Source organism: Schistocerca serialis, chromosome 9, assembly GCF_023864345.2.
Source record: "Schistocerca serialis cubense isolate TAMUIC-IGC-003099 chromosome 9, iqSchSeri2.2, whole genome shotgun sequence".
NCBI classification, from domain to species: domain Eukaryota; kingdom Metazoa; phylum Arthropoda; class Insecta; order Orthoptera; family Acrididae; genus Schistocerca; species Schistocerca serialis.
In genome coordinates this window covers 287439827-287465791 of record NC_064646.1, presented here as the reverse complement: position 1 = coordinate 287465791, position 25965 = coordinate 287439827, and the positions used below count along the sequence as shown (strand labels likewise).

The window sequence follows — 25965 nt, the reverse complement described above, 5'->3', positions numbered from 1 at the left end:
TTAGATGAAGGAAGCTCTGTTTACATAAATAAGTTAAATAAAAACTTATAGTTAGTAGGTAAAGTAAGGAGCTAAATGAGCTGATAGTTTTATCTATTCCCACTTTCTGTCCAAAAATCCCAGTTAGACATAGTAAGAGTTTTCCATGTTTTTAATTTGTTTGCAAGGGAAATAACTAAGGAATCCAATGGGTTTGGGTATTTGAGTTCCTTTAGCAGTGCTAGGGTCCTTCAGTAGAGGAAGTGCCACTAGAAAAACATCAGACAATGTCTGTTCTGCATATTAGGAGCAGAATAGTGTTTCTTCCTCATATCACTGAGTACATTGTCTGGGGTGATGAGCTGATTGGTAATTCCCTAGCACAACCTTTTGGCAATTCCCTTACACAAGCTTTTGGTATTTCCCTTGCACAACTTATAAGTGGAATGAATGACAAACCCACGCAATGTGTCAAATGACACAGCACTCTCCATAGGTGACTGACACTTGCTTTGACATCCAATATGAGAATTGTGCAAGGGCTGTTGATTCATGAGCAGGATCAATTAAATAAGCAGCCTCAGTTGAAGCCACTATCATGATACAAATTACAATCCTCATCATCAGAGTAGTGTGTGTGCAGCTGTGAACTGAACAATATCCTCAGATGCCACCCTATCCATATTACATGCTTTCTGGAGATCACATTGAAATGCCAGGATTCCAGGAACACTGGAGGTGGTTAGATACTAATTTATGTGGGCACAACAAACAAAAACAAAGGTATTGCATTTAATGACAACAAATTATATTGGGGATGTGCTTCACTGCCTGTACTGAAGAATTATCTCTTGCAAATTTCAATGTCTTTAATGGGTATACAAGAAGCACACAAAAAGGAAACCAGTACCCTAGAAACCAAGATTGTAGAAAATGCTATGATGATGAATCATGAATTCCCTTCATCTATAACTTCTGTGTTTACCTCCACTTGAACCTGATTACTGTAGTCCAGTGTAGGCCATCGTTTACAATTTTTAACCCCCACACTTTTCTCCATCACCAATTTAACTATTTCTTGATTCTTCAGGACATGTTCTATCAATCTATCTCTTAGTTCATCCAGTTTGTGCAGTAAATTTGCCACCTTCCCAACCCCAGAAATTACTTCGGGGAAGTCATTTTCCTGCATAGTCTGTTTTATTTTGAAATAGATACTTTATATTTAGTGATAGCCAATCTCCTGGAGCACTGTCAAGCTACATCACAGCAAGAAACTATAATGCATGAGGCCTGGCATATAGCACACATCTGTGTGAAGAGAGCAACATGGGATGACATCTCTAATAAGGATTTTGCGCAGCTGTAGTGGTTAAGGGCACAGTTATCTCGTGTGTGAAATTCATGTATAAAAAGACCTCTACTTGGGTTTCATCACAGTGCCAGAATGCAGAACATTAAAATACATTGCTGTAACTGTTTAAAATGAAAATACACATGAAGTGGTCAGCATCTCAAAATCTAATAACTTCATTTCAAAATAAAACAGAGTATGGAAAAACATGGCTTACCTCAAGAATTCACAGTGAGTGTTGACCCACTACACCAGTTATTACCACTTGAAATTTTCTGTGTATTTATTTTTACACTAATTAAATCTACATAGAAAAGGTGAAAAATCATTTAAGGTTTGTGAGACTTAAATAATTATAGAAACAACAAAAATAATAACTGATAAGAGTAAGGTAATTAACACTTTTAATAATAATTTGCTAGAAGTAGCTCAGGAGATTGATGCTGGCATTTCAAGGCTTATGCAAGAAGCAGTGCCATGTGCAACAAGTTTCCATAACACAAAATAGGATATATAGTCTCCGTTTGGGTTTGAAATGGGTATCACTACAGAGCATGCCATTTTTAAATTTGATGATTAGATTATATAAAATTTAATTGACAAAATACTGCTGTTTTGTTTTGTAGGTGATTTGTCAGAAACATTTGATTGCGCGTTCAATGTATAATAGAAAAGCTCAAATATTATGGTATCATAGCTCACTGTAACTAATTTTCGTCTTATTTAACTAAAAGAATGCAATTTGTCTCATTAAGAAAACTATTCGGAACACACAACAGAACAGCACCTTTAGAGGAGGAGGGAGGAGGAGATTAGTGTTTAACGTCCCATCGACAACGAGGTCATTAGAGACGGAGCACAAGCTCGAGTTAGGGAGGGATGGGGAAGGAAATCGGCCGTGCCCTTTCAAAGGAACCATCCCGGCATTTGCCTGAAGTGATATAGGGAAATCACGGAAAACCTAAATCAGGATGGCCGGACGCGGGATTGAACCGTCGTCCTTCCGAATGCGAGTCCAGTGTGCTAACCACTGCGCCACCTCGCTCGGTTGCAGCACCTTTAGAGGGGAAAATAATAACTAGAGATGCACTACAAGGATCAATACTCAGTCCACTTTTATTCTTATATAAAAATGATCTGCTGTCATATATCTAAAAAGTCAAAATAGTTTTTTTTAAAGAAGATGAAAGTATTACAATAAAACCTAATGGAGAAACTTCGAAACCCATTACATGCAGTTGTGTACTGTAGAGAGCATCATCATGCCACTGATAATAAACAAATAAACATTTTGGAAAATTATTGAGTAAAATCAGATGGATACAAACCACATTAAGATAAGTACTCCTCAATATTTTTCAAGAAGTTGTGACTGACAGCAACAGTATGTGCTGTATGATTGAATAGTCACTGTTGGGACAGAAAGGATGTATCAATTCAGATCTGAAAAATTAAGATATCAGCATGACACATCAGTGCTGTGCCATGATAGACAGTACATTATCTGAGCCATGAGATGCAGATAAAACTAATAAATGATGAGGCTGGATCACCATCCACAAATTGGGTCACTTGTAACTCAAATGCTGGCTGCTGCAGTAATTCATAACTTCCCTCAGGTGTAAGAGAAGCTGAGGAAAATGTATAATATATTTCCTAAAAATACTCCTAAATGTTGTCTGCTTGACCTCAAGTTCTCAAAGGCTAGGAACATTATTTAGCAGTGAGGGTGTATGATGTGTGGGCTGATTGTATGTTTGGTTATGTCAAAGCAAATTGGAAAGAGATTTGAAGAGTCATTGTATGTTTGATAGTTGATTATAAGGAGACAGACTGACCGTCTGACCATCAGCATAAAAGAATGAAGAAACTATTCCTATTTTTTATTACTATGTGGTAGTGCAGAAGTCAAGCATGAGTTTAGATACTTTATAACTTTTTTGTTTGGAATAGCATTTAATTATTTCTGTCTACAGTGGGAATTAAATGGCTGGAAAAGGTCAAAATACTAGATGTGAAAACTTGTGTGTTTCAAATAAGCACCATTCACAGCTTCACAAGAGTAGCTCTTTGCATTACATTGTTCATAATTTTGTCAAGAATTGCTGGCTGTAACTCATTGATCATGACACGTATATAGTTTTTGAGCTGTTCGATGCTTGCTAGTTTGTTACCATAGTTCTTTGAGATATCCCTGGAGGAAGAATGTGGGCCTTTTAAGACTGGGGACTGTGATGGTCAGTTGTTTTGTTGCCAAGTCTTGGAAGTGAACTACATACCTGGGACAGGCTTGTGCATCAGTTGCACTTTGTACTGGAAAAAAACTTTAATTCAGTTATTAAACTTCTCTGCAGTGACTTTCTGTTCTTCTCAAGCTGAGTTGCTGAGTTGCATATCTTCATGTTGACATTAGGATGGTAATTAAAGCTTCCCCTCACACGTTGAATGTTTTTGGGAGTTTGAACTGAATGTTGTCTAACTGTTCTTGGGCAATCACAGACTGAATTAGGTTTCTGAAAATGTGCTACAGGATGGAGCATCATAGTCAGATGAGGACACTAGCATGCATTGAAGTGCCAATGGTATGCTCTTTGAGTGAGGATGATGGATTTTTGATTTTCAGAATAAAGTTTTATCAATTTTGTGTGCTGTTTAGGACTCAGTCTCTCCTTGGAGTATTTCCCCATGTAGCTCTCAGTCCTGAAAAAGGAAAAAAATGAATTTAAAAACTACAGAAAAGAACTATGAAACACAGGAACCCATGTACAGTGTCTGGACCATCCTGTATTAGTTCCTTCATCAGAGGGAAAAGGGGGATAGGTTGGATATAGTTTGAAAGAAGGGGCAGGTCGCTCAGATTTCAGGATGAGAAATACCCACCTGTTGTGAGGATGAAGGGAAAGAAAGTTGAAAGGGCAGGTGTAGAGAAAGTAGGAAGTAAATCAAAGAGAATATAATGGTACAAACTGTTCCACCTTCATTCCAGTACTGACATAGGAGTAGAGTAAGAAGCAAAGGAATGATAGAGGAAGTGAAATGAAAAGTGAAGTGAACATTTCAATTAAAAACTGAAAGGAGATTGCAAAAAAACAAGAGAGAGAGAAAAGTGAAGCAGAGGGAGGGGATGATGTTTAAAAATGAATAAAGAAAATATCTGAGTCAATAAGTAAAATATAAAAATATTATGAAAGGGTAGATTGCTGCTCACCACATAGAGGAAGCACTGAGTCGCAGACAGGCACAATGAAAAGACTGCTGCACAATTCAGATTTTTGTCAAAAGGCCTTCTTTGGAAACAGAAAGCAGACACACATTCACACTTAAGCACAACTCACAGACACATGGACACTATGGCTTGACTGTGACTGACATGAAAAGCAGTCTGTGTTGAGTGGTGGGGGGTGAGGAAGTGGCAGGAGGCAGGGAGGGAGAGCGATAGCAGGGCAGTGGCAGTGGAAGGTGTTGTGCTGCCCATGAGAATGTGAAGGGACATGGTGGAGACAGGATAGGGATGCCAGGTGCAGAGTCAGGACTCTGTACTGAGAGGGATTTGTGGCGGGGGGGGGGGGGGGGGGGTAAGAGGGAGAATGGGGATCAGAAAAGAGAGAGGTAATAGGAGAGAAGGGGCAAAGTCCTATGTTTGCGTTAGGGATATAGAAGGCATGTGAGCTGCTGGAATGGGAGTGGGGAAATGGGTATAGGACTGGGACTAGCAGAGGTTGAGAATGGGGGTTACGGGAACAAAGAGTGTTTTGTAGGGGGAATTCCCATCTGTCCAATTCAGAAAACCTGGTTTTGGTAGGGAGGATCAGGATGATGCAGGCTATGGAAGGATCAAGATGATGCAGCAAGTTCAGCAGCAAGATGGTCTGCAGACAGACAGCTTGTTAATTGTCATGCCCACATAGAAAGCAGCACGTGGTTGGAGCTTAGTTTGTAGATCACATGGGTGCTATCACAGGTGGCCCTGTCTTTGATGGGATAGTAGATGCCTGTGATAGGCCTGAAGTGGGAGGTAGTGGATGTATGTGATAGATCTGCTCGTTACTACAGATGTGACGACCATGTGTAGCTAAACGATTTGGAAGAGACTTCTTGGCAGGGAGTAAGTGGCAGCTGGAGAAGTGGAGGTATTGTTGGTGATTGGTATGAATGATGTGGATGGAGGTACTGATGTACCCCATCTTTGAGATGGAGGTCAACATCAAGGAAGGTGGCTTATTGGATTGTGGAGGACCAGATGAAGAGAGTTGGGGAGGAGGTGTTGAAGTTCTGGAGGAATGTGGATAGGGTGTCCTCATCCTTGTTCAAGATCACTAAAATGTTGTCAGTGTATCTGAACTAGGTGTGCAATTAGGGATTCTGAATGGTTAGGATGGATTCCGCTAGATGGTCCATGAATAGGTTGGGATAGGATGGTGCTACGTGGGTGCCCATTGTTATACCACAGATTTGTTTGTAGATGGTGACTTCAAAGAAGAAGTAAATGTAGGTGAGGGTATAGTTTGCCATGGTGATAGGAAGGAGATTGTACACTTGGTGTCAGTCGTGTGTTGGAAATAGTAGTGTTCGGCAGCGCCAAGGACATAGACATTGGGGATGTTTGTGTAGAGGTGGCATTGATAGTGATGAGCAGGGTGACAGGCAGTAAAGGAACAGGAACTATGGAGAGTTGGTGGAGGAAATGACTGGTGTCTTTTGCATAGGAGGATAGGTTACATGTAATATGCTGAAGATATGAGATATGGTCTGTGAGAGCAGAGATTCTCTCAGTGCAGACACAGCAACCGAAAACAGTCAGACCTGTTGGGTGGTTTGGTTTATGGAGTTTAGAAAGCACGGGAAGATATGAGTGAGGAAGTGATAGGGATGAGGACAGAGATAGACTTGTGGGAGAGGGTCTGGGATGGGGCAAAGGATTTGAGGAGGGGCTGGAGATCCTCTGGATTTCTAGAATGGGGTCACTGTGGCAGGGTTTGTAGGGGCACAAATCAGAAATCTGGTGGAGTCCCTCTGCCAGATGGTCTCTGCAGTGCAAAACCACATGATCTCTGCAGTGCAAAACCACAGTGACGCGGCCTTTGTTCGCAGGTAGGATTATAAGGTCCATATCAGTTTTTAGGTGGTGGGTTTCAGTTCTTTCTGCAAATGTTAGATTGGTTTCCATATTGAGCGATTTTCAGAAGGATGAAGAGGTAAGATCTAGGCTTGGAAATTAATAAGGTCTGATTTGGGAGAAATGATAATGGATCACGATTGGATGGTGGAGTGATCTGAGTCAGGCAGGGTTCAGTATAGGTTTTGGATTGAGTCTGTTTGATAGGATTGGTGGTGAAAAAGTATTTCCATAGTAGGGACTGGGAGAAAGAAGATCTTCAACAATTCTAGCATGACTGGATTTGGGAGTGGGGCAAGCTTTTGGAAGGGGCTGATGCATTCTTAGGACTAAGGTTTTTGGAGGAAAGGTTCATGACTGTGTTTTGGGTCTGTTTAGGTTCTTGAATCTGTACAATGGTGGGAGGGAGTTTCTGAGGATGAGGTAAATGTTGTATGTCTGCGAGGTAGGGTTTGTCAACTATGAAATTATGTGGAAGAGGTTTGGAGGCTCTTGTAGTCTTGGTGGACAGTGGTAGTCCAAGGTGGGATTGGGGGGTGGGGTGACAGGTTGGAGAGTTTTTTGAGGTGGCATAGTGCTTGCTGCTCTATTTCCTCAAGTATAAAAGTTTCAGTCCGGGAGATGAATTGCAGGAATTTGGGAGTACAGAGCAGGAAATTTTACTGATGGAGAGTTGGTTTGTAAGAATGTCTGGGGCTTTTTGTATGGTTTTGATGGACCAAGTTGATGAGAGCTGTGGTCTGATGAAAATTAAATAGATAGAGGTCATTGTGGAAGGAGGAGCTGCAGCCGGAGATGGGTAATTTGATGGTTAGGCCATTTGGGGTGTTCCCATGAACTAGCCAGTGATGCCGGAACAGGATAACTTTTCTGTATTGACACAGACTAAAGTAGCAAGGATCCGTAGGAGAAGAGAAGAAACAGGTAAAAATACGTGGGAAAAATAACAAAAAAGGACAAAATGGATGAAGCATGGAGAAAGAAAGTGAAATCTGAGAGGGTAGGCCTGATAGTGAAAGATGAAAATGAATTTAAATCAGTATGGAACACAATGAGATCAAATAGAAAAATAACTAATAAGTCGATAATAGTGGTATGCAGGTTGGTGAGTGGATAGGTGGGAAGAGAGGGAGTAGCAGGTGTAAATGGAATAGATGAGGTCAGTATGTGCATGCTGGAATAAGGGGAGAGAGAGTGGGGATGGGGGTTGGAAAGGGTGTTCAATGACTGGCACAAGAAGATGCAGAAAATAATGTATGAAAATACACAAGGGTGAAGAAGGTCTAGGAATGATGATATTGGTGGGTATAATGTGAGGCATGAGATACTGCAACAATCCATGAGGCCACATAACTGTGTGTTGTGTGTAAACTGATCCGTTGATACAGTGTGGGTCAGAAGTCAAGAGTGTGTGTGATTTGGAAGGTGACAGTAAAACACAGGAAAGAAGAGAAAGGAAAGGATGGACACTGAGTAAAGTATGTGTGAGAGAACAGTAACAAAGAACACAGCTGTGGGATGGAAGAAAAGCCAGTGGACAAAATCAAACAACGGAACATACAGGATGGAATAACAAGAATATTATGAAAAGGGTGGATTGCTACTCACCATGTAGAGTAGATAAGTCTTAGTCTGGCACAATGAAAAGATTACAGAACATTTAAGGTTTAGGGAATAGAAAGCTCACACACATTCACACATGGCTACTGCGGCCTGACTGCAGACTGCAACTGCATCTGACACGAGCAACACTCCAGGGTGAGTAGTGAGGGTAAGGAGGAGCCATCGGGCTGGCAGGGAGGTGGATAGCAGACTAGGGCAGGAGAACTGTTGTGCTGCCTTTCAGAGCATGCAGTGACATGTCGAGAACAGGATAGGGATGCTAGATGTGGAGTTGGGACACTTTGCTGGGTGGGGGGGCTGGGAAGAGGGCAGAGGACAGCAAACAGAAAATGGAGACGGGAGAGAAGTAAAGAATGGGAAGGGACTAGTAGATGCATTGATGGAATAGAAGGCTTGTGAGGTGTTGGAATGGGAGCAGGGAAGCAGATAGTGGACTGGGACTAGTGAAGTTTGAGGTCAGGGGGTTACAGAAACACAAATTATGCTTTGGAGAGAGTTCCCATCTGCACAATTCTTGAAAAGCTGGTGTTCACAGTTAGGGTCCAGGTAGCACAGGCTGTGAAGCAGGCTTTGAAGTGAAGCACTTTGCGTTGTTCAGCATGTTTGGATAGCTTGTTAGTTGTCATGGAAACATTGAAAACAACCTTACATCTGCAGAAAGAAGTGCAACTCACTGCCTGAAAACTTATTCTTGACTTTATTATCCTACCTGTGGACAAAGGCTCCACTGCTATTGTTATGAAGCGCAGGGTTAAATAGCAAAGGGAATCAGCAAGCTGTCAGATACATCCAACTTCAAACCCTTCCACAGTGACTCCATTCCAGAAATCATCCTCCTCAGATCTTTAGGCCCATCACAAAAACTCTTCTATGAATCTGTCTCTTTCTTCACCCCTACCAGTCATCATACTCCTATGCTCTAAATATTTCCTGAAGCCCATAAACCCAGCCACTGAGGAGGGTGGTCTGTTATTGTGCCCTGACAGAGAGAATCTCTACACATGTGGACCAATACTGCCAGCCTATTAACCATAACCTACCCTCAGACATCAGCCATTTCCTCTGCTGATTCTGCACAGTTCCTACTCCTTTGCCACCCTGCACCCTTCTTTTCACTATTAATGTCACCTACTTCTACACTAAATCCCCAATGCCCAAGGCCATGTCACAGTTGAATGGTACCTTTCCAAACACCCAACTATCTCCAAACCTACAACCTCCTTCATAGCCAACATGACCAACTATAACCTCACCCACAGTTACTTCTGCTTTGAAGATATCATCTACAACAAACATGTAGTACAGCAGCAGGCATCCACAGGGCACTATCATATACCAACATATTAATGGTCCATCTAGAGGAATCCTTCCTCACAACCCCAAAACTCAAATCTCGCAACTGGTTCAGATTCATTGATGACATATACATTCCTCCAGTTCCTCATCATCTTCTCCTCCATTTGCTACACCTGGTCCTCCTCAGCCGTAGCCAGCTTCCTAGAAGTCTACCTTCACCTCAAGTGTGGCTATGTAAGTACCTCTGCCTACATTAATCCTACCAACCACCAACAATACCTCCACTTCATCAGCTGCCACCCATTTCCTACCAAGAAGTCCCTTCCATATGACCTAGCCATGTGTGGTCACCATATCTGTAGTGACGAGCAGTCCCTTTCGATATGTTCCAAGCATCTCATTGAGGCATTCACAGACCGACAGCGCTCTCTCAGCCTTGTTCAGAAATAAATTTCCAGTGCCTTCTCTCTCCAGTCCCTGAACACCTCCTACGTACCCACAGTCCAGCTGCAAAGAAGCACTTCCCTTGCAACTCAGTACCACCCAGGACAGGAGCAGCCAAATCACATTCTTCGCCAAGGTTTCTACTACCTCTCATTATGTCCTTGAAATGAGGAACATCATACCTACTGTCCTCTCTATCTCTCTCAAAGTGATATTCTGCCAAATACCAAACCAATGCAGTACCCTCGCCCATCCCTACTCCAGTCTTGTTTCTAATCCTTGCTCCATGGCTCATATCTCTTCAGTAGATGTAGATGCAAGGCCTGTCCAATACATCCTTCCTGTCCTGTCACTGGCATCTCCTATCCAATCGAAGGCAGGGTTACCTGTGAAAGCAGCCATGTGATCTACAAACCAAGACACAACCACTGTGCTGGTTTCTATGTGGGCATGGCAGCTAACAAGGTGTCTGTCCACATGAACAGCTACTGCCAAACTGTGGCCAAGAGACTGTGGGACAACCCAGTTGCTGAACATGCTGCCCAAAATTATGTGCTTCACTTTAAAGACTGCTTCACAACCTGCACCATCTGGATTTTTTCTACCAACAGCAGTTTTTCTGAATTTGACAGGTGGGAACTTTTCCTACAACACACTCTTCATTCCCACAACACCCATGTCCCCAACCTTCGCTAGTCCCAGCCCTCTATCTACATCCCTGCTCCCACTCCAGCACCTCACATGCCTTCTATTCTGCCAAACATCTACTATTCTTTTCTCTTTCTTTACTTCTCTCCCCTCACCCTTTTCTGCTGACCTTCCTTCCTATTCTCCACTCCATACTCCCTGCTGGCACAGTATCCTGACTTTGCACATAACATCCATATCCTGTCTCCACCACATCCTTGCACACTCTCAAAGGCAGCACAACACTTTCTCTCACCTCTGCTCTGCTATCCCTCTCACTCCCCACCACATCCCTCATCCTTACCATCTCTACTCACCCTGGATTGTTGATCATGGCAGATGCAGCTGCAGTTCGTAGGTGGGCCACAGTGGCTGGAGACAGTGGCCATATGTGTGTGAGTTGTGATTGTGTGAATGTTTGTGTGCTTTCTATTTATGAAGAAGGCCGAAATTAAAAAGAAGGTAAGAAAGTTGTTTCTTGTATCTGAAGATAGTTAGCATCAGGTCATGTATGTTTTTTTTTCTGAGTTCATCCATATCTATTGCAAACATGTATTGTTATCAAGTAAAATGTTGAACAGTGTTTGCATTTGAGGTCCTAAAATGATATGACTGTTCTTGCTGATGTTTTGTCTGTTATGGGAATGGACAGACAATGCAGTAAGACAGGGCCAAATTCTACTATGTTGGTAGTCCAAAGGAATGTAATGGATCTAGGGAATCTAAATACCAACAAAAAAGTTTTATATCTCAATTAAATAGTGCATCTCTAAAAAGTGTGTTGCTTTGAGGCATAATTGTTACGTGTGCACACAAACTAGGCATACTGTGTTAGGAAAACACAATGGTTGGCCTGTAATTTTATTAATATTATTATATATTCTGTCTCAAATCACACTAAAAATGTATAATTTACTGGTTTCAACTTTTTATCAAGTCATTATAAGATGATCTGAATATGTTCTATAGTAATTTGCCAATGAACATGACTGAAGGAGCACTCATAATTTTATGTTTTCGTACCATTTTTGAATCAATGAGTTAGTTGATACAAACAATAATTTCAGGAATGTTTACTTGATAATAAATAATTTAGGTATTAAGTAATTTTTATGCACTGATAAGTAAATTACTTAAGTAAGTAAATCTTGCCAAATGTTGTAGATTCGTGATGGACACAGCAAACAATCTCCATTGATTGGACGATATTGTGGCAGTGCCAACCCACCAACTATTATTTCCACATACAACCATCTTTGGATGGAATTTACTACAGATCAGTCCAGACAAAAGCGTGGATTTTTGGCAAATTACACTACAATAGATACTGGTAAGACCTAGGATTTCCATTATCATGTTCTTAACTTATAGATTAATTACAGAAACACAGTGATGAGTGACATCTGGCCCGTCTTTCCATCCAGAATGGAAATATTACTAATGCTTCCAAATTTGATTGTAGAATTTTTGTTTCCATTAAAATGATTTATTTCAATCAAAAAAAAAAAAAAAAAAAAAAAAAAAAAAAATTGAAGTGTGATATCAGTAATAAGGATATGTGAGTTTAAACTTGGCAATAATTTTCTCTTGCATCCGAACAAAAATTTTCCATTGTTTTATTTGATATTATTAACTTGAGTTCTCTACTTCACAGTAATTATCTGTTTTAGGTGGTCCTATTTATTTTCAGTCATATGCATTTATTCTTATGATATATTTAACAGTATACTATACACATGTGGTGTCTGTTCTGTCAAACATCGATATTTCGAGGGAGGTACGAACATCATCTGCAAATGGGCATTGAAGAAATTCAGTTGTGAAAGTTGAATATTTGTGCTGGACCAGGACTCAAAACAGGGTTTCCTGCTTTACATGAATGGTCACCTTGACTGCTTTGGCTAACTGAGTATGCTTTCTGTCTGACCCAAATTCTCAGCTTTTTGCACACTACTGAGTAGCATCTCTGTCCATTTACAACATATACTCTCAGAATTTCCTGTATTCCCACAGGGGGTTTGGAACCTATTGTGCATTCTCACTGAGGATATCAGAGCGGTCAAGCTTACAGATATACTACACCCATGCGGTGCCTGTTCTGTTGGACATTTCTGACAGAAGAGACACCACTGTTTCTGATACTATGCCCATAAAAATCATTATTTCAAGGGAGGTACTGAAGTCAGCCACAGTTGGGCACTGAAATAATTCAGTGGCAAAAAGTTGAAAATTTGTGCTGGACTGGGACTTCAAACCAGATTTCCCACTTCACACAAGTTGTCACCTGTGAACTGATTCAGCTATCAGATCATACTTTCTATCTGACCCAAACAACTTATTGCACAGTAGTAAGTAGCATCCCTGTCCATTTACCTCATTTTCTCACAGCATTTCCTGCATTGTCACAAGTGGTTTGAACCCTACTGTTGGTGCACTCACACACAGGATATCAGAAGAGTCAAGCTTACAGGTAAACTATGTATGTGTGGTTTCTGTTGTGTGGGACATGTCTGAGCGCATTTGGTGTGTACATGGATCTCAGACATGTCCAGCAGAACAGACACCACATGTATATAGTACATCTGTAAGCTTGACTAATCTGATATCCTCAGTGCAAATGCACAATGAGGTCCAAATCTCATGCAGGAATGCAGGAAATACTGCACACCTATGAGGTAAATGAGCAGGGATGCTTCTTAGTAATGTGCAATAAGTTGAGAATTTGGGTTGGATGTAAAGTGCATTCTGATAACTGAAGTGGTTAAGGCAGTTCTTGCTTAAAGTGGGAAATCCGGGTTCGAATCTCAGTCCAGCATGTTTTCAGCTTCCACCATTTATTTCAATGCACAATTGCTGGTGATGTTGGTACTTTTCTCAAAATATTGATTTTTACAGCCACTGTATCAAAACCAGTTGTTGTTGGCAACTCCCTTGAAATCTTGGTATTTAATGCAGCTGTACAAAAAACAGTGGTGCCCCTGATGGTGGTATCTCCCTCGCAAAACTGATATTTATGGCCACTGTATCAAAAACATTATATATTGTATTTGTAAGCTTGATTACTCTGATATCCTCAGTGTGAGGGCCCAGACCTCTTGTGGGAATGCAGGAAGTGCAGCAGTCATATGAGGTAAATGTACAGGGATGCTATTTAATAGGGTGTGGTAAGTTGACAGTTTGAGTTGGATGGGCAACACACTCAGATAGCCTAAGCAGTTAAGGCAACGGTCGTGTAAAGTGGGAATTCGGGGTTTGACTCCCAGTCCAGCACAAATCTTCAACTGCCACCATTGAATTATTCAGAGCCCATTTGTGACTGATGGTGGTACTTCCTTCAAAATATTGATATTTAACATTTCTGTTACTGCATAGTCACTTTGAAATTGTGCCTGTCCAGCTTCAGTTTCCTTAAAGACATCATCCTTATCAGTTTATATTGAAACATTTGTTTCCTCTCCTTTTCTTTCAGCCAGTCAAGAAAAAAATGACTACAAAAAATGTTTTGAACAGTGAAAGTGCCAATGGGACAAATGTATTAATTGTAATGGACAGTATTTTGAAGGAAATAAGATTTTTATTTATGTATTTTATATGCCTTTTTGTATAATCTTGTATCACTTTGCAAGCTCAGGTATTTGTTAGAAGATTTGTTTCAATCCTATCCAAAAAATAGTTCTCAGAATCTGGAAAGTTTGCTAGTTACTCTCTTCTTTAGTAATATTCATTGTATTAAAGACTATGAAGAAAAAGTCTTTACTTTCTGTGCCCAAACTATTAATGTAAGAACACACATGCTAATAATTTACAAACCACCAACAATGTACAACAAATGTCAACCAAGACCTAGAGCGATAAGGAGGTTCTACTGATATAAATGTAGATCCTTTATTTGTGAAGAGTTTAAAATTACTGTGATTTCGTATTCAGAACGTAAGTATACTATTTTTAAAAGCACAAACCATCATTTGACTGTGTATTATTAAATGGGAGGGTGGAAAAAAGGTAACATTGCCCTGGCAGAGTTTGTGTAGTACGCCTTTCCACCGCTAGGCATATATAGTGCAACTCATTGCCAGTCCAGTGCCACCTGTGTTATCTACCTGCCTTGTTCTGTTCATCTGCAGTGACTGTCTTTGCAAGCACTGTTTTGTTTTCGTTTTGTTTTTTATGATGGTAAGTTAAAGTGAACAAAGTGCAACTGTAAAATTTTGTTTTCTACTCAGTAAAAATGCTGCTGAAAGTGTTTTAATGTTGAAAACAGCTTACCGAGATGATGCTATGTGAAAAACTCATGTGTACGAATGGTTTGCTGGATTTAAAATGGCGACATGTCGATTGATGACAAACCCCATTCACAACGTTCATTAACTGCCTGATTCAACGAAAATATTGAAAAAACTGGAGAGCTTGTGCTCACAGACTGTTGGCAGATAATCAGACCTTTTATTTGGAAGTTTTAAGAAGACAGCACAACAGTCTTCATCAAAAAAGACCTGATTTGTGGCAAACAGGAGACTGGTTCTTCCACTACGACAAGGAACCTGCACACACACAGCCATGTCTGTTAAACAGTTTTTGTCCAAGAATGATATGGTTCTGCTGCCCCAAACACCTTACTTGTCTGACCTGGCTCAATGAGACTTTTTCTTATTTCCACACATGAAAAGGGGCATGAAAGAACAGTGATTTGACAACATTGAAGAAGTCAAGAAAAAAATGTGTACAAAAAAGTTTTGAACAGTGAAAGCACCAATGGGACAAATGTATTGATTGTAATTGACAGTATTTTGAAGGAGATAAGATTTTTATTTATTTTTTTTTTTTTTTTTTGGGGGGGTGGGGGTGGAGGGGGGGGGGTTGGGTTGGGGGGGGGGACGATGACACTCCCTTGTGTTTAACTTTTGTACATCCAAATTTTGGCTTTTATGCCATTATCAGATACAATGCTAAAAGTTATTAGACCACTATTGAGTCATGTATGTTAAGGCAGTCCAAAGGAGGTAACAAGGATAACACATATCGTTATGATGTAACTATCAAGGAATGTCAACAGTTACATCTTAAAGACATGTTAGCCTTATTTACCTGTTTTGGACTGCCTTAACAGACATGACTTAATAATGGTCTAACAATGTTTAGTACTGTCCTTGATAATGGCATAAAAGCTGAAATCTGGATAGTACAAAACATAAAATAATAGTACACAGTCAAATAATGGTTTACTCTTTTAAAAAGTATTGAATGACTGTGACTCAGCACTATCAAAAACTTTTTAAGTGTGCTGTATTTTTAAATCTTTTTCAGAAAAAGTGTATTTAAAAAAAGTACAGGGTATTGTTGATACACATGTTAACTGTTTTTACACAAAATTGACGTCCTGTTCACAGCTTGTGGTGAGCCGTGACACAAGCTTCTTTATGTCCTCAAAGAATTTTACCATCAGTTCCTTCCCCCGCTTCAGGACCTCTGTCTCCACCTATTCATTGCTTAAAAATTTAATTACACTCATATACACCTTGAGGGAGATAAGAAGATGAGAGAATAAGCTTATCCATTATGGATGTTTAACAACCCGTGACTGTTTATTTGATGTAAACACAGAAAACTACAACCAGTCACTTTTATGAAATAGTTATTTGTTCAATAAACCAGTTTTCAGACCTTATCAGCCTCAATTTCAGTTGGTGCATAGGATGGTACATGACTGTTTCAAAGCATAGTGCATGGTACTGGCTGTGTGACAAGAAGGTGGAACATGCTTTTTGATACATCACCAAGAGTGTTGTATGTGTGGTGATTTGGATCCAAAAATGAAATGTGCACCTAACACAACAGTATTGGTGATTTTGTGTTAATATCCATCTATAAGCCTCCAATTTGATGGACTTGCTTTTTGCAGGGTATGTATGTATATACATCATAGTGATGAAACTTTGCCAGCATCCAGCATGTGCTGTACAGCTGTTGGTTGTTACAAAGATCTTTATACAAAAATATAACGTAGGCATACATGGCTCAGAGACATTATTTGCTTTTGTTTGCATGTAATGAAGTGTTATCGAAATTGTCATTAACATGAATGCTCAGAAATAAAATAATAAAACGTTTCCAGAGAATTGCAACTGTTTGTATGACCATGAACTTTACATTTAAAAACAAGAACAATACATCAAATGAACTGCTAACTTATTTCTGTTCTTGCAGTAACATGATCTGGAGTATTAGTAAAGGCAGATTCTGTTTATTGCAGCTAAAGGCAATATCCATTAACAACACAAGCCACCCATACTGTCTCAGTAAGTACACAACTGATTTTTGGAGACAAGTCACCACATAAATAATAATCATGGTGATATATTAAAGCATGTTACATCTTCTTGCCATAGAGCCAGCACCTAGCATTACTCTTTGAAATAGTCATGTCTAGATATGAGCCTGAAAAGATTTGAAAACTGGTTTATGGAATAAATAAGTATTTCAGTAAAGTGAATGGCTACAGTTTTCTGCATTTATATTGAGTAAAAGGTGACGGGTTTTTAAATATCCATAATGGATAAGCTTATCTGTCATCTTTTCACCTCCCTGAAGGACACATGAAAGGAATTAAATTTTTAACCAATGAACAGGTGGAGAAGGAGGTTCTGAAATGGGGGAAGAAGTTTGTTGGAGAGTTCTTCAAGGATTCCATAAAGAAGCTTGTGTCGAGGCTCACCACATGCATTGAAAGGGGTGGTAATTATGTGGAAGTTACAGGTTTTTGTATTTGTATTGAAAAGATAATAATATGGATGTGCCAACTCAGGGAAATGTGGATGGTAGTTCAAAACATCCCTGCATGAATCCAAGAGCACCATGATGGCTAAGGCTGTGTAAGGACAGGCATTATTGTGCAATAAGCACACTCCTCATCTCAGTATTCCTCTACTTTTGTTTTGAATGCTCCTTTTGAGTTTTTTTTTTTTTTTTGGGTTTCAAAATATTGTTGTGTATGACCAAAATGATGCCTTTTCAGTGCCAAAGCACTGAGGCCATGTTTTTTTGCCCAAAATTGTGGTTTGGAACTTTTTGACATATGCATTTGATGTAACACCATTGTGATGACTGTCTTTTTGTCTCCAGAGTTTAACGAGCCACCCACATTTCATTTCCAGCCACAGTACAGATCAGAAAATCCTCACCTTCCATTTTAAGATTCACTGAAGAAACTCGCAGGTGCTACTGACCGTATTTTTCTTGTGCTGCCGTGTCACCGCTTTTGGGAACCATCTTGTGTACGATTTTTGGTATTCCAGCATTGTTACTAGTGTCTTGTATAAGAGATTTCTGGAGTATAGTGGAAAATATTGAAAAAAATTTCATTCACTATTAATCAGCTGTCTTCATGAACAGTTTCCCCAATTTTTTGCACCAATTCATCAGCCAAAATAGAAGGTCTTCCACTCCTCTGTTCATCATGAACGTATGTTTTGCCTCCACTAAATTCTCCACATCACTTAAACACACTCATTCTGTTCATAATACCATTATCATAAATTACTTTCATTCATGAAAACATTCCAGTAAATGTTATTCCTTCAATGAATAGAAGTGGATAAGAGCACGTGGCTTGCACATGATGGTATTTCTTACCAACATCTTTCACACAACTGGACACTACAACATGAATTTATCTACTACAGTATTCCAGCAATGCTCGCTCTGGTCAGAGGATTTCCCCCTACCACTCAGTGTTGCCAACCCTCCAAAAACAAGAAACACAGCCAGTTAAGGTCACAGCATACTTACTTTCTGAACATGCCTCATACGATTGCCTTTCCTTAACATATCTTCTAACTGAAGTCGTAGGGTCAGTATTACCTTGTGTTATTGCATATTTATGGTATTCAGACCGATCTTCTGTGAGGTCCCCTTCTTCTCCCAGTTTTTCCATTCTTCCGTAACAAATTCGTGTTAGTATTTTGTAACCATGATCTATTAAACTGATAGTTCACTAATATTCACACCTGTCAACATGTGTTCTGCTTGGGTTTGGAATTGTTACATTCTTCTGGCATTGTTAGATTTTTCTTAATGTCTAATGGTGTTTCACCTGTGTCATACATGTTGCACTCAAGGCAGAATATTTTTGTCATGGTTGGCTCTTCCAAGGATATCAGTAGTTTTGGCATAGTGTAGTCTACTCCAGAGGCCTTGTTTTGACTTAGGTCTTTAGTGCTCTGTCAAATTCTTCTTGGAGTATCCTATCTTCAATCTTATGTTCATGTACATGCTCTTTCCTTTCTGCAGTATTGCCTTCAAGTTCATTTTCCGTATATAGCCTCTCTATATACTCCTTCAAACTTTCAGATTTTTCTTCTTTGCTTTATACTGATTTCCCCTCTGAGCTGTTGTGGTCATACAGTTGTATCTCTTTTCTCCAAATGCCTCCTTAATATTTTTATAGGCTCCATCTAACTTCCTCCTGGCGATACTCGCCATATAACGGAGATCCTTAGTCACACGTAGGCACAACAAAAAGAGGGTCACAAAATAAGCTTTTGGCAAACAAGGTCTTTGTTGAAAATAGATGACAGACACACACATACACACACGCACAGACACAGCCACACATACACACACACACACACACACGCAAACACAAATGCAACTCACACACACATGACTGAAGCCTCTGGCACCAGCACTCCATGATACGAGTGCAACTGGGTGGGGGTTAGGAGGAGGCTGGGACAGGGAGGGGGAGAGATAGCAGGGTAGTGGTGGGGGACAATGAAGTGCTGCTGCAGAGCATTCAAGGACGAGGCGGAGAGAGGGTAGGGCAGCTTGATGCAGTTGGGAGGTTAGACAGAGGGCAGCAAGGAGGTGGGGAGTAGGGGGGGGGAGGGGGTAGTAGAAAAGGAGAGAATTAAAAGGACTGGGTGTGTTGGTGGAACGAGAACTGTGTACTGTTGGAATGGGAACAGGGAAGGAGCTGGATGGATTAGAAAAAGACTAACGAAGATTGAGGGCGGGAGGGTTATGGGAACGTAGGATCTATTGCAGGGAGACTTCCCACCTGCACAATTCAGAAAAACTAGTGTTGGTGGGAAAGATCCATATTGCACAAGCTCTGAAACAGTCACTGAAATGAAGAATGTGATGTTGGGCAATGTGTTCAGCAACAGATTGGTCCACTTGTTTCTTGCCCACAGTTTGAAGGTGGCCTTTCATGTGGACAGACAGCTTGTTAGTTGTCATGCCCACATAGAATGCAGCACAGTGGTTACAGCTTAGCTTGTATATGACATGACTGTTTTCTCAGGTAGGCCTGCCTTTGATGGGATAGGTGATGCTTGTGACCAGACTGGAGTAGGTGGTGGTGGTAGGATTGGTGGGACAGGTCTTGCATCTATGTCTATTACAAGGGTATGAACCATGAGGTAAGGGGTTGGGAGCAGGGGTTGTGTAAGGATGGAGGAGTATATTGTATAGGTTCGGTGGACGGTGGAATACTACTGTGGGAGGGGTGGTAAGGATTGTGGGCAGCGTAATTCTCATTTCACCGCACAATGAGAGGTAGTTGAAACCATTGCAGAGAATGCAGTTTAGTTGCTCCAGTCCTGGGTGCTACTGAGTTACGAGAGGAATGCTTCTCTGTGGCCAGACGGTGAGACTTCGGGAGGTTGTGGGAGACTGAAGAGATAAGGCACAGGAGACTTGTTTTAGTACAAGGTTGGGAGGATAATTACGGTCTTTGAAGGCCTCAGTGAGCCCCTCAGTATATTTCGAGAAGGACTACTTGCCACTGCAGATGTGATGACCACTGGTGGCTAGGCAGTAAGTAAGGGACTTCTTGGTATGGAACAGGTGGTAGCTGTCAAAGTGGAGGTATTGCATTTGGTTAGTAGGTTTAACGTGGACAGAGGTGCTGATGTAGCCATCTTTGAGGTTGATGTCAACATCTAGGAAGGTGGTTTGTTGGGTTGTGTAGGACCAGGTGAAACAAATGGGGAAGAAGCTGTTGCGGTTGTGGAGGAATGTGGATAGGGTGTCCTCATCCTCAATCGAGATCACAAAAATGTCATCAGTGAATCTGAACCAGATAAGTGGTTTAAGATTCTGGGTGTTTAGGAAGGATTCCCCTAGACGGCCCATGAATAGGTTGGCTTAGGAAGGTGCCACATGGGTGTCCATAGCCATAGCCCAGATTTGTTTGTAGGTAATGCCTTCAAAGGAGAACTAATTGTGGTCGAGGATATAGTTGTTCATGCTGACTATGAAGGAGGTTGTTGGTTTGGAGCCGGCCGGAGTGGCCGAGCGGTTCTAGGCGCTACAGTCTGGAACCGCGCAACTGCTACAGTTGCAGGTTCGAATCCTACCTCGGGCACGGATGTTATTGGCACTAAAGTTAGTATCCAGTCCTTAACGAATGAGGCAGGAACTGAAATTGAGGGCAGCAAAGCAAAAGCTGAAATGCTTAACTCCATTTTCAAATGCTCCTTTATAAAGGAAAACCCAGGAGAACTGCTCCTGTTTAATCCTCATATGACTGAGAAGATGAACGAAATAAGTGTTAGTGTTAGTGGTGTTGGGAAACAGCTGAAATAATTAAAACTGCACAAAGTTCCAGGGCCTGATGGAATTCCTGCCAGATGCTGTACTGAATTTGTGGCTCAGTTATCCACTTTTCCAGCTATAATCTGTCATAGATCCCTTGAACAAAAAACCAAGCCCAGTAGCTGGAAGAAGGACCGGGTAACACCTGTTTACAAGAAGCGTAATAGAAGTGATCTACAAAATTACCATCCAGTATCCTTGACATCAGTTTATTGTAGCATCTTAGAACATATTCTGAGCTCTAGCATATTGAGGTATCTTGAACAGAATGACCTCCTCCTTGCCAACCAGCATGGATTCCGAAAACATCGATTATGTGAAACGCAACTTTTACTGACATACTGAAAACTTTGGGTCAAAGTAGTCAGGTGAATGCAGTATTTCTTGCCTTCCAAAAAGCATTTGACTCAGTACAACATGTATGCTTATTGTCAAAAGTATGACAATATGGGGTATCAAGTGAAATTTGTGACTGGATTCAAGACTTTTTGGTAAGGAGGACACAGCGTATTATCATGGATGGAGAATCATCCTCAGATATAGAAGTAACTTTGAGTGTGCTCCAGGGAAGGGTTTTGGGACCATTGTTGTTCATGTTGTATGTTAATGACCTTTCAGACAATATTAGTAGTAACCTTAGACATTTTACAGATGATGCAGTTATATATAAAGAAGTACTGTCTGAAAGAAGCTGCATAAATATTCAGTCAGATCTTGAAAAGATTTCAGAACATAGTATCCTATGACTATGATATCAATGAGTCACTGTTGGAATTGGCCGACTCATACAAATCCCCACATGTAACCCTCTGTAGGGACATAAAATGGAAAGATCACATATGATCAGTCGTGTGTACAGCAGGTGGTAGACTTAGGTTTGTTGGTAGAATACTGGGGAAGTGCAATCGTCTGCAAAGGAGATCAGTCATGTGACCCATCTTAGAATATTGTTCAAGTGTGTGGGGCACATGCCAAACAGGACTAACAGAGGATATTGAATATATACAGAGAAGGGCAGCACAAATGGTCATAGGTTTGTTTAATCCATGGGAGAGTGTCACAGAGATACTGAAGGAACTGAACTGGAAGACTCTTGATGATAGACATAAACCGTCTCAACAAAGTCTATTAACAAAGTTTCAAGAACCAGCTATAAATGATGGCTCTAGGAATTTACTTCAATCCCCTATGTACCACCACTTAAGAATCATTCTGATAAGATTAGAATAATTACTGCACACATAGTGACATTCGAACAATCATTCATGCCATGCTCCATACGTGAATGGAATGGGATGAAACCCTAATAATTGGGACTGTGGGACATACTCTGAAACTGAATCCCTTGCTCTCCAGCACCTGGAGAAGCATTCCAGACACCACACCCTTAAATTATGCAACCTCCTGACATTCTACTGCCACCTCGGGGCACCACTATCCAACCCATATTGTACCCAAAGTGTTGCTTCTTGTCTACCCCTCATAGCAGCTAAACCGTGCCCAGCCAACCTTTTCAGCTTGCCAAATCCCACAAAACTCACTACCAACCCTCCACCAAATCCAGAGCCAAAACATTCCTGTAACACTGTAGTTAACCTTTCCACCAAAACCCTCAGTTCTACGGAAGTTTCAGTCCTCTACAAAGGCCTCACCTTATAAGCTTACACCCAAATGTAACCATGCTGGACTTGTCAAAGATCTACTCTCCTCCCAATCCCTGTAATGGAAGCACTTCTTTGCCACCAATCCCTCCAGCCAAAACCACCCTAATTCCAATATTGAACCCTGCCTCTTCAAGTTCATACCATTGTCCAACTGTGATACTCCCCTCCCACATAACTAACTGCTGGTCACCTTACAGGAATTCCTTACCTCTAACTTAGCCACAGCATCCTTTCCCAGGGCTCTTCCGTAGAACACCAACCTTTCAATAGAAGAAAAAACAGCCATACACAACCTCAACACAAATCCTGACCTAATAATCCTACCTGCATACTAAGGTTCCACCACTGTTGTAATGAATCACAGTGACTACCTGAAAGAAGGCCTCCACCAGTTGTCTGACCCCTCAACCTATAAACTTTGCCAGAGTGATCCTATCCCAGAAGTCCAACAAAAACTCCAATCCCTGCTTAAGGCCTTAGGCCCTTTCCAGAACAACTCCCCTGACCCTTGTGACTCCCTGCACACCCACATTCTACATGCTCCCCAAAATCCACAAACCCAACAATCCTAGATGCCCCATTGTAGTTGGTTATTGTGACCCTGCAGAAAGAATTTCAACACTCATTGACCAACACCTCCAACCAATTGCCCATAATTTAGCCTCCCACATCAAAGACACCAACCACTTCCTTCACCAACTCTCCACTGTCCCCACTCCTTTACTTCCAGGATCGTATCCCAACGTCCTTCATATCTCATTTGAAGGGCAGGTATATAAACTAATCTGCAGCACAGCCATGGACACCTGTATGACACCCTCCTATGCCAACCTTCTTATGGACCATCTAGAGGAGACATTCCCAGGCTCCCAAAACATCAAACCCCTAGTCTGATTCAGGTTGATTGATTGTATCTCCATGATTGGGACCCAGGGCCAAGACACCCTATCTTTGTTCCTTCACGACCCCACCACCTTTTCTCTCATCCTCTTCACATGGCTCTCCTCAGCCCAGCGTGCCACCTTCTTAGATGTTGACATCCTCCTCTCTTGGTGGCTCCATCCACACCTCTGTCCACATTAAATCCACCAACCACCAGCAGTTCCTGCATTTTGACAGCTGTCATTCCTTTCACATCAAACAATCTCTCCCATATAGATTGGCTACCCGGGGCGATGTATCTGCAGTGTCAAAACCTCCCTTGCTCAGTATGCTGAGGGTCTCATCAAGGCCTTCACACACAGGCACTATCCCCCAGACCTAGTCCGCAAACAGATCTCCTGTGCCATTTCCCATCACAACCCCAACCCTCCCACCCCCAACCCCCCCCCCCCCCAAAAAAAAAAAACCCAGCCACAAATTAATGTCCCCTATGAGATCCAGTTCTACCCCAGACTTGAACAGCTGAACCACATCCTTCACCAGGGCTTTGATTACCTATCATCATGCCCTGAAATGAGGGACATCCTACCCTACTTCCCACACTCCTAAAGTGGCGTCTGTCACCCACCCAACCTCCACAGCATCCTATACCACCCCAATCCCAACCCTCCAGCCGCAAGGACCATATCTCTGTGGAAGACTCAGGTTCAAAACCTACCCAGTACACCCAACTAGCACTTCCTATACCAGTCTTGTCACAGGTTTATCCTGCCCCATCAGGGGGCGGGCCACCTGTGAAAGCAGCCATGTCATTTACCAACTCTGCGGCATTCATTGCACAGCTTTTTATATTGGTATGACTACTAACCAGCTGTCCACCAGAATGAATGGCCACTGCCAATCTGTGGCCAAGAGCAAAGTAGACCGCCTTGTAGCACAACATGCCGCTGAACGTAACTCACTGGATTTCAGTGGCTGCTTCACTACCCAAGCAATCTGGATCCTTCCTTTCACCACCAACTTTTATGAACTGTACAGATGGGACATATCCTAACAAGACATTCTCCACTCCCGTGATTATCTTGATTCAACCTACACCAACGTATTGTCCCCATATGCTCCACCCAACAGTTTCTACCACCTATGTCCTACCATCTCGTCCCTATTCTTGTCTCCCACCATATTTATTTGCAGCCCCCTGCCAACACACTCATCTGTCTTTTCCCACTCCTCTCATATTTTGTTCCTTTTTTCTCCACCCCCCTGCCCCACAACCTACTGATACAATACCTGTTGGAGTCGCTGCATACTCCATCAGACAGCATTTGTCTCTCTCTTCACCTGTACACTATTATCCCTTCCCCTTCCCCACTTTCTCTAGACTGTTGCTTGCATCCTACATGAAGTTGCATTCCGGCCCAAGATGCTTGAGTTGGCAGTCATGTGTACATGAGGTGTGCTTGCTTGTGTTTGTGTGTGTGTGTGTGTGTGTGTGTGTGTGCATGCGTGAATGTGGTGAGTATGTCGCTCTTTATTGATGAAGGCTGTGGCCAAAAGCTACATGTGAATGTCTTTTAATCATGCCAAACTGCAACTTGACATGCCATCTTTATGTTAAATAGCAATCTGTCTCTTCCTATGTATATATACACCTTTAACCACAGAGAGAGGAGGGATCCATAGTACTTTAGTGGACCACAAACTTTCTTCATCAGTTGATTTGATGTTATAGCGGGGCACTGGATTGTTGTTGGAGAGATGCCATGTTTAAATACTGGCAAAGGTATTTTGAAGAGGATATGCCATTGTTTCTCTAAATTACTTTATGTCAGTGTTACAACTGCATTACCAGTGTCAGAGCATTATAGCGAACAGACGTATGTCTGCTGTGGTACAGTGTCAGTGCATAGTAACATGTCAGTTACAATGAATTGTGAGTACATTTAACAGTAATATGTTCTACAGGCAAGTAATAGGTACTATAGACTCTACCTTCCCTCATTGAAGCCCAACTCTGTCCTGTTATTTTGGACAATCTCAGTGACGTAGCCAGAAACGTCTTATTGACCTAGCAATTTGCCAGGCTAGTCTCCAGTTAAATGTGTGTGAGGTATAGTCACTCAGTAACTGTCTCACTTCATACTTCATCAGACATTATGGGGTTCACTCTAGAAATATTAACAACACCCAGACAGATAATGGTCCACTCTCACACATCCAACAAAGATGGGTGATCCAGGAATCCAATTGAATTTATAGTGTTTGTACGTGTTCTTTAAATGTTTATTGTATATGTTAAAAGGATATCCATTGTAATTACCTTT

General features: G+C 41.4%; 1 protein-coding gene across 1 annotated transcript in view; it reads left to right on the top strand.

The window, feature by feature from the left end:
- The window catches only part of LOC126419763 (cubilin-like), a 753686-nt gene that overhangs the window by 175534 nt on the left and 552187 nt on the right, over nucleotides 1-25965 (top strand). The window contains exon 21 of the mRNA XM_050086938.1: nucleotides 11664-11829. Coding sequence (XP_049942895.1) covers nucleotides 11664-11829 — 166 coding nt within the window. The remainder of the gene's footprint in view (nucleotides 1-11663; nucleotides 11830-25965) is intronic.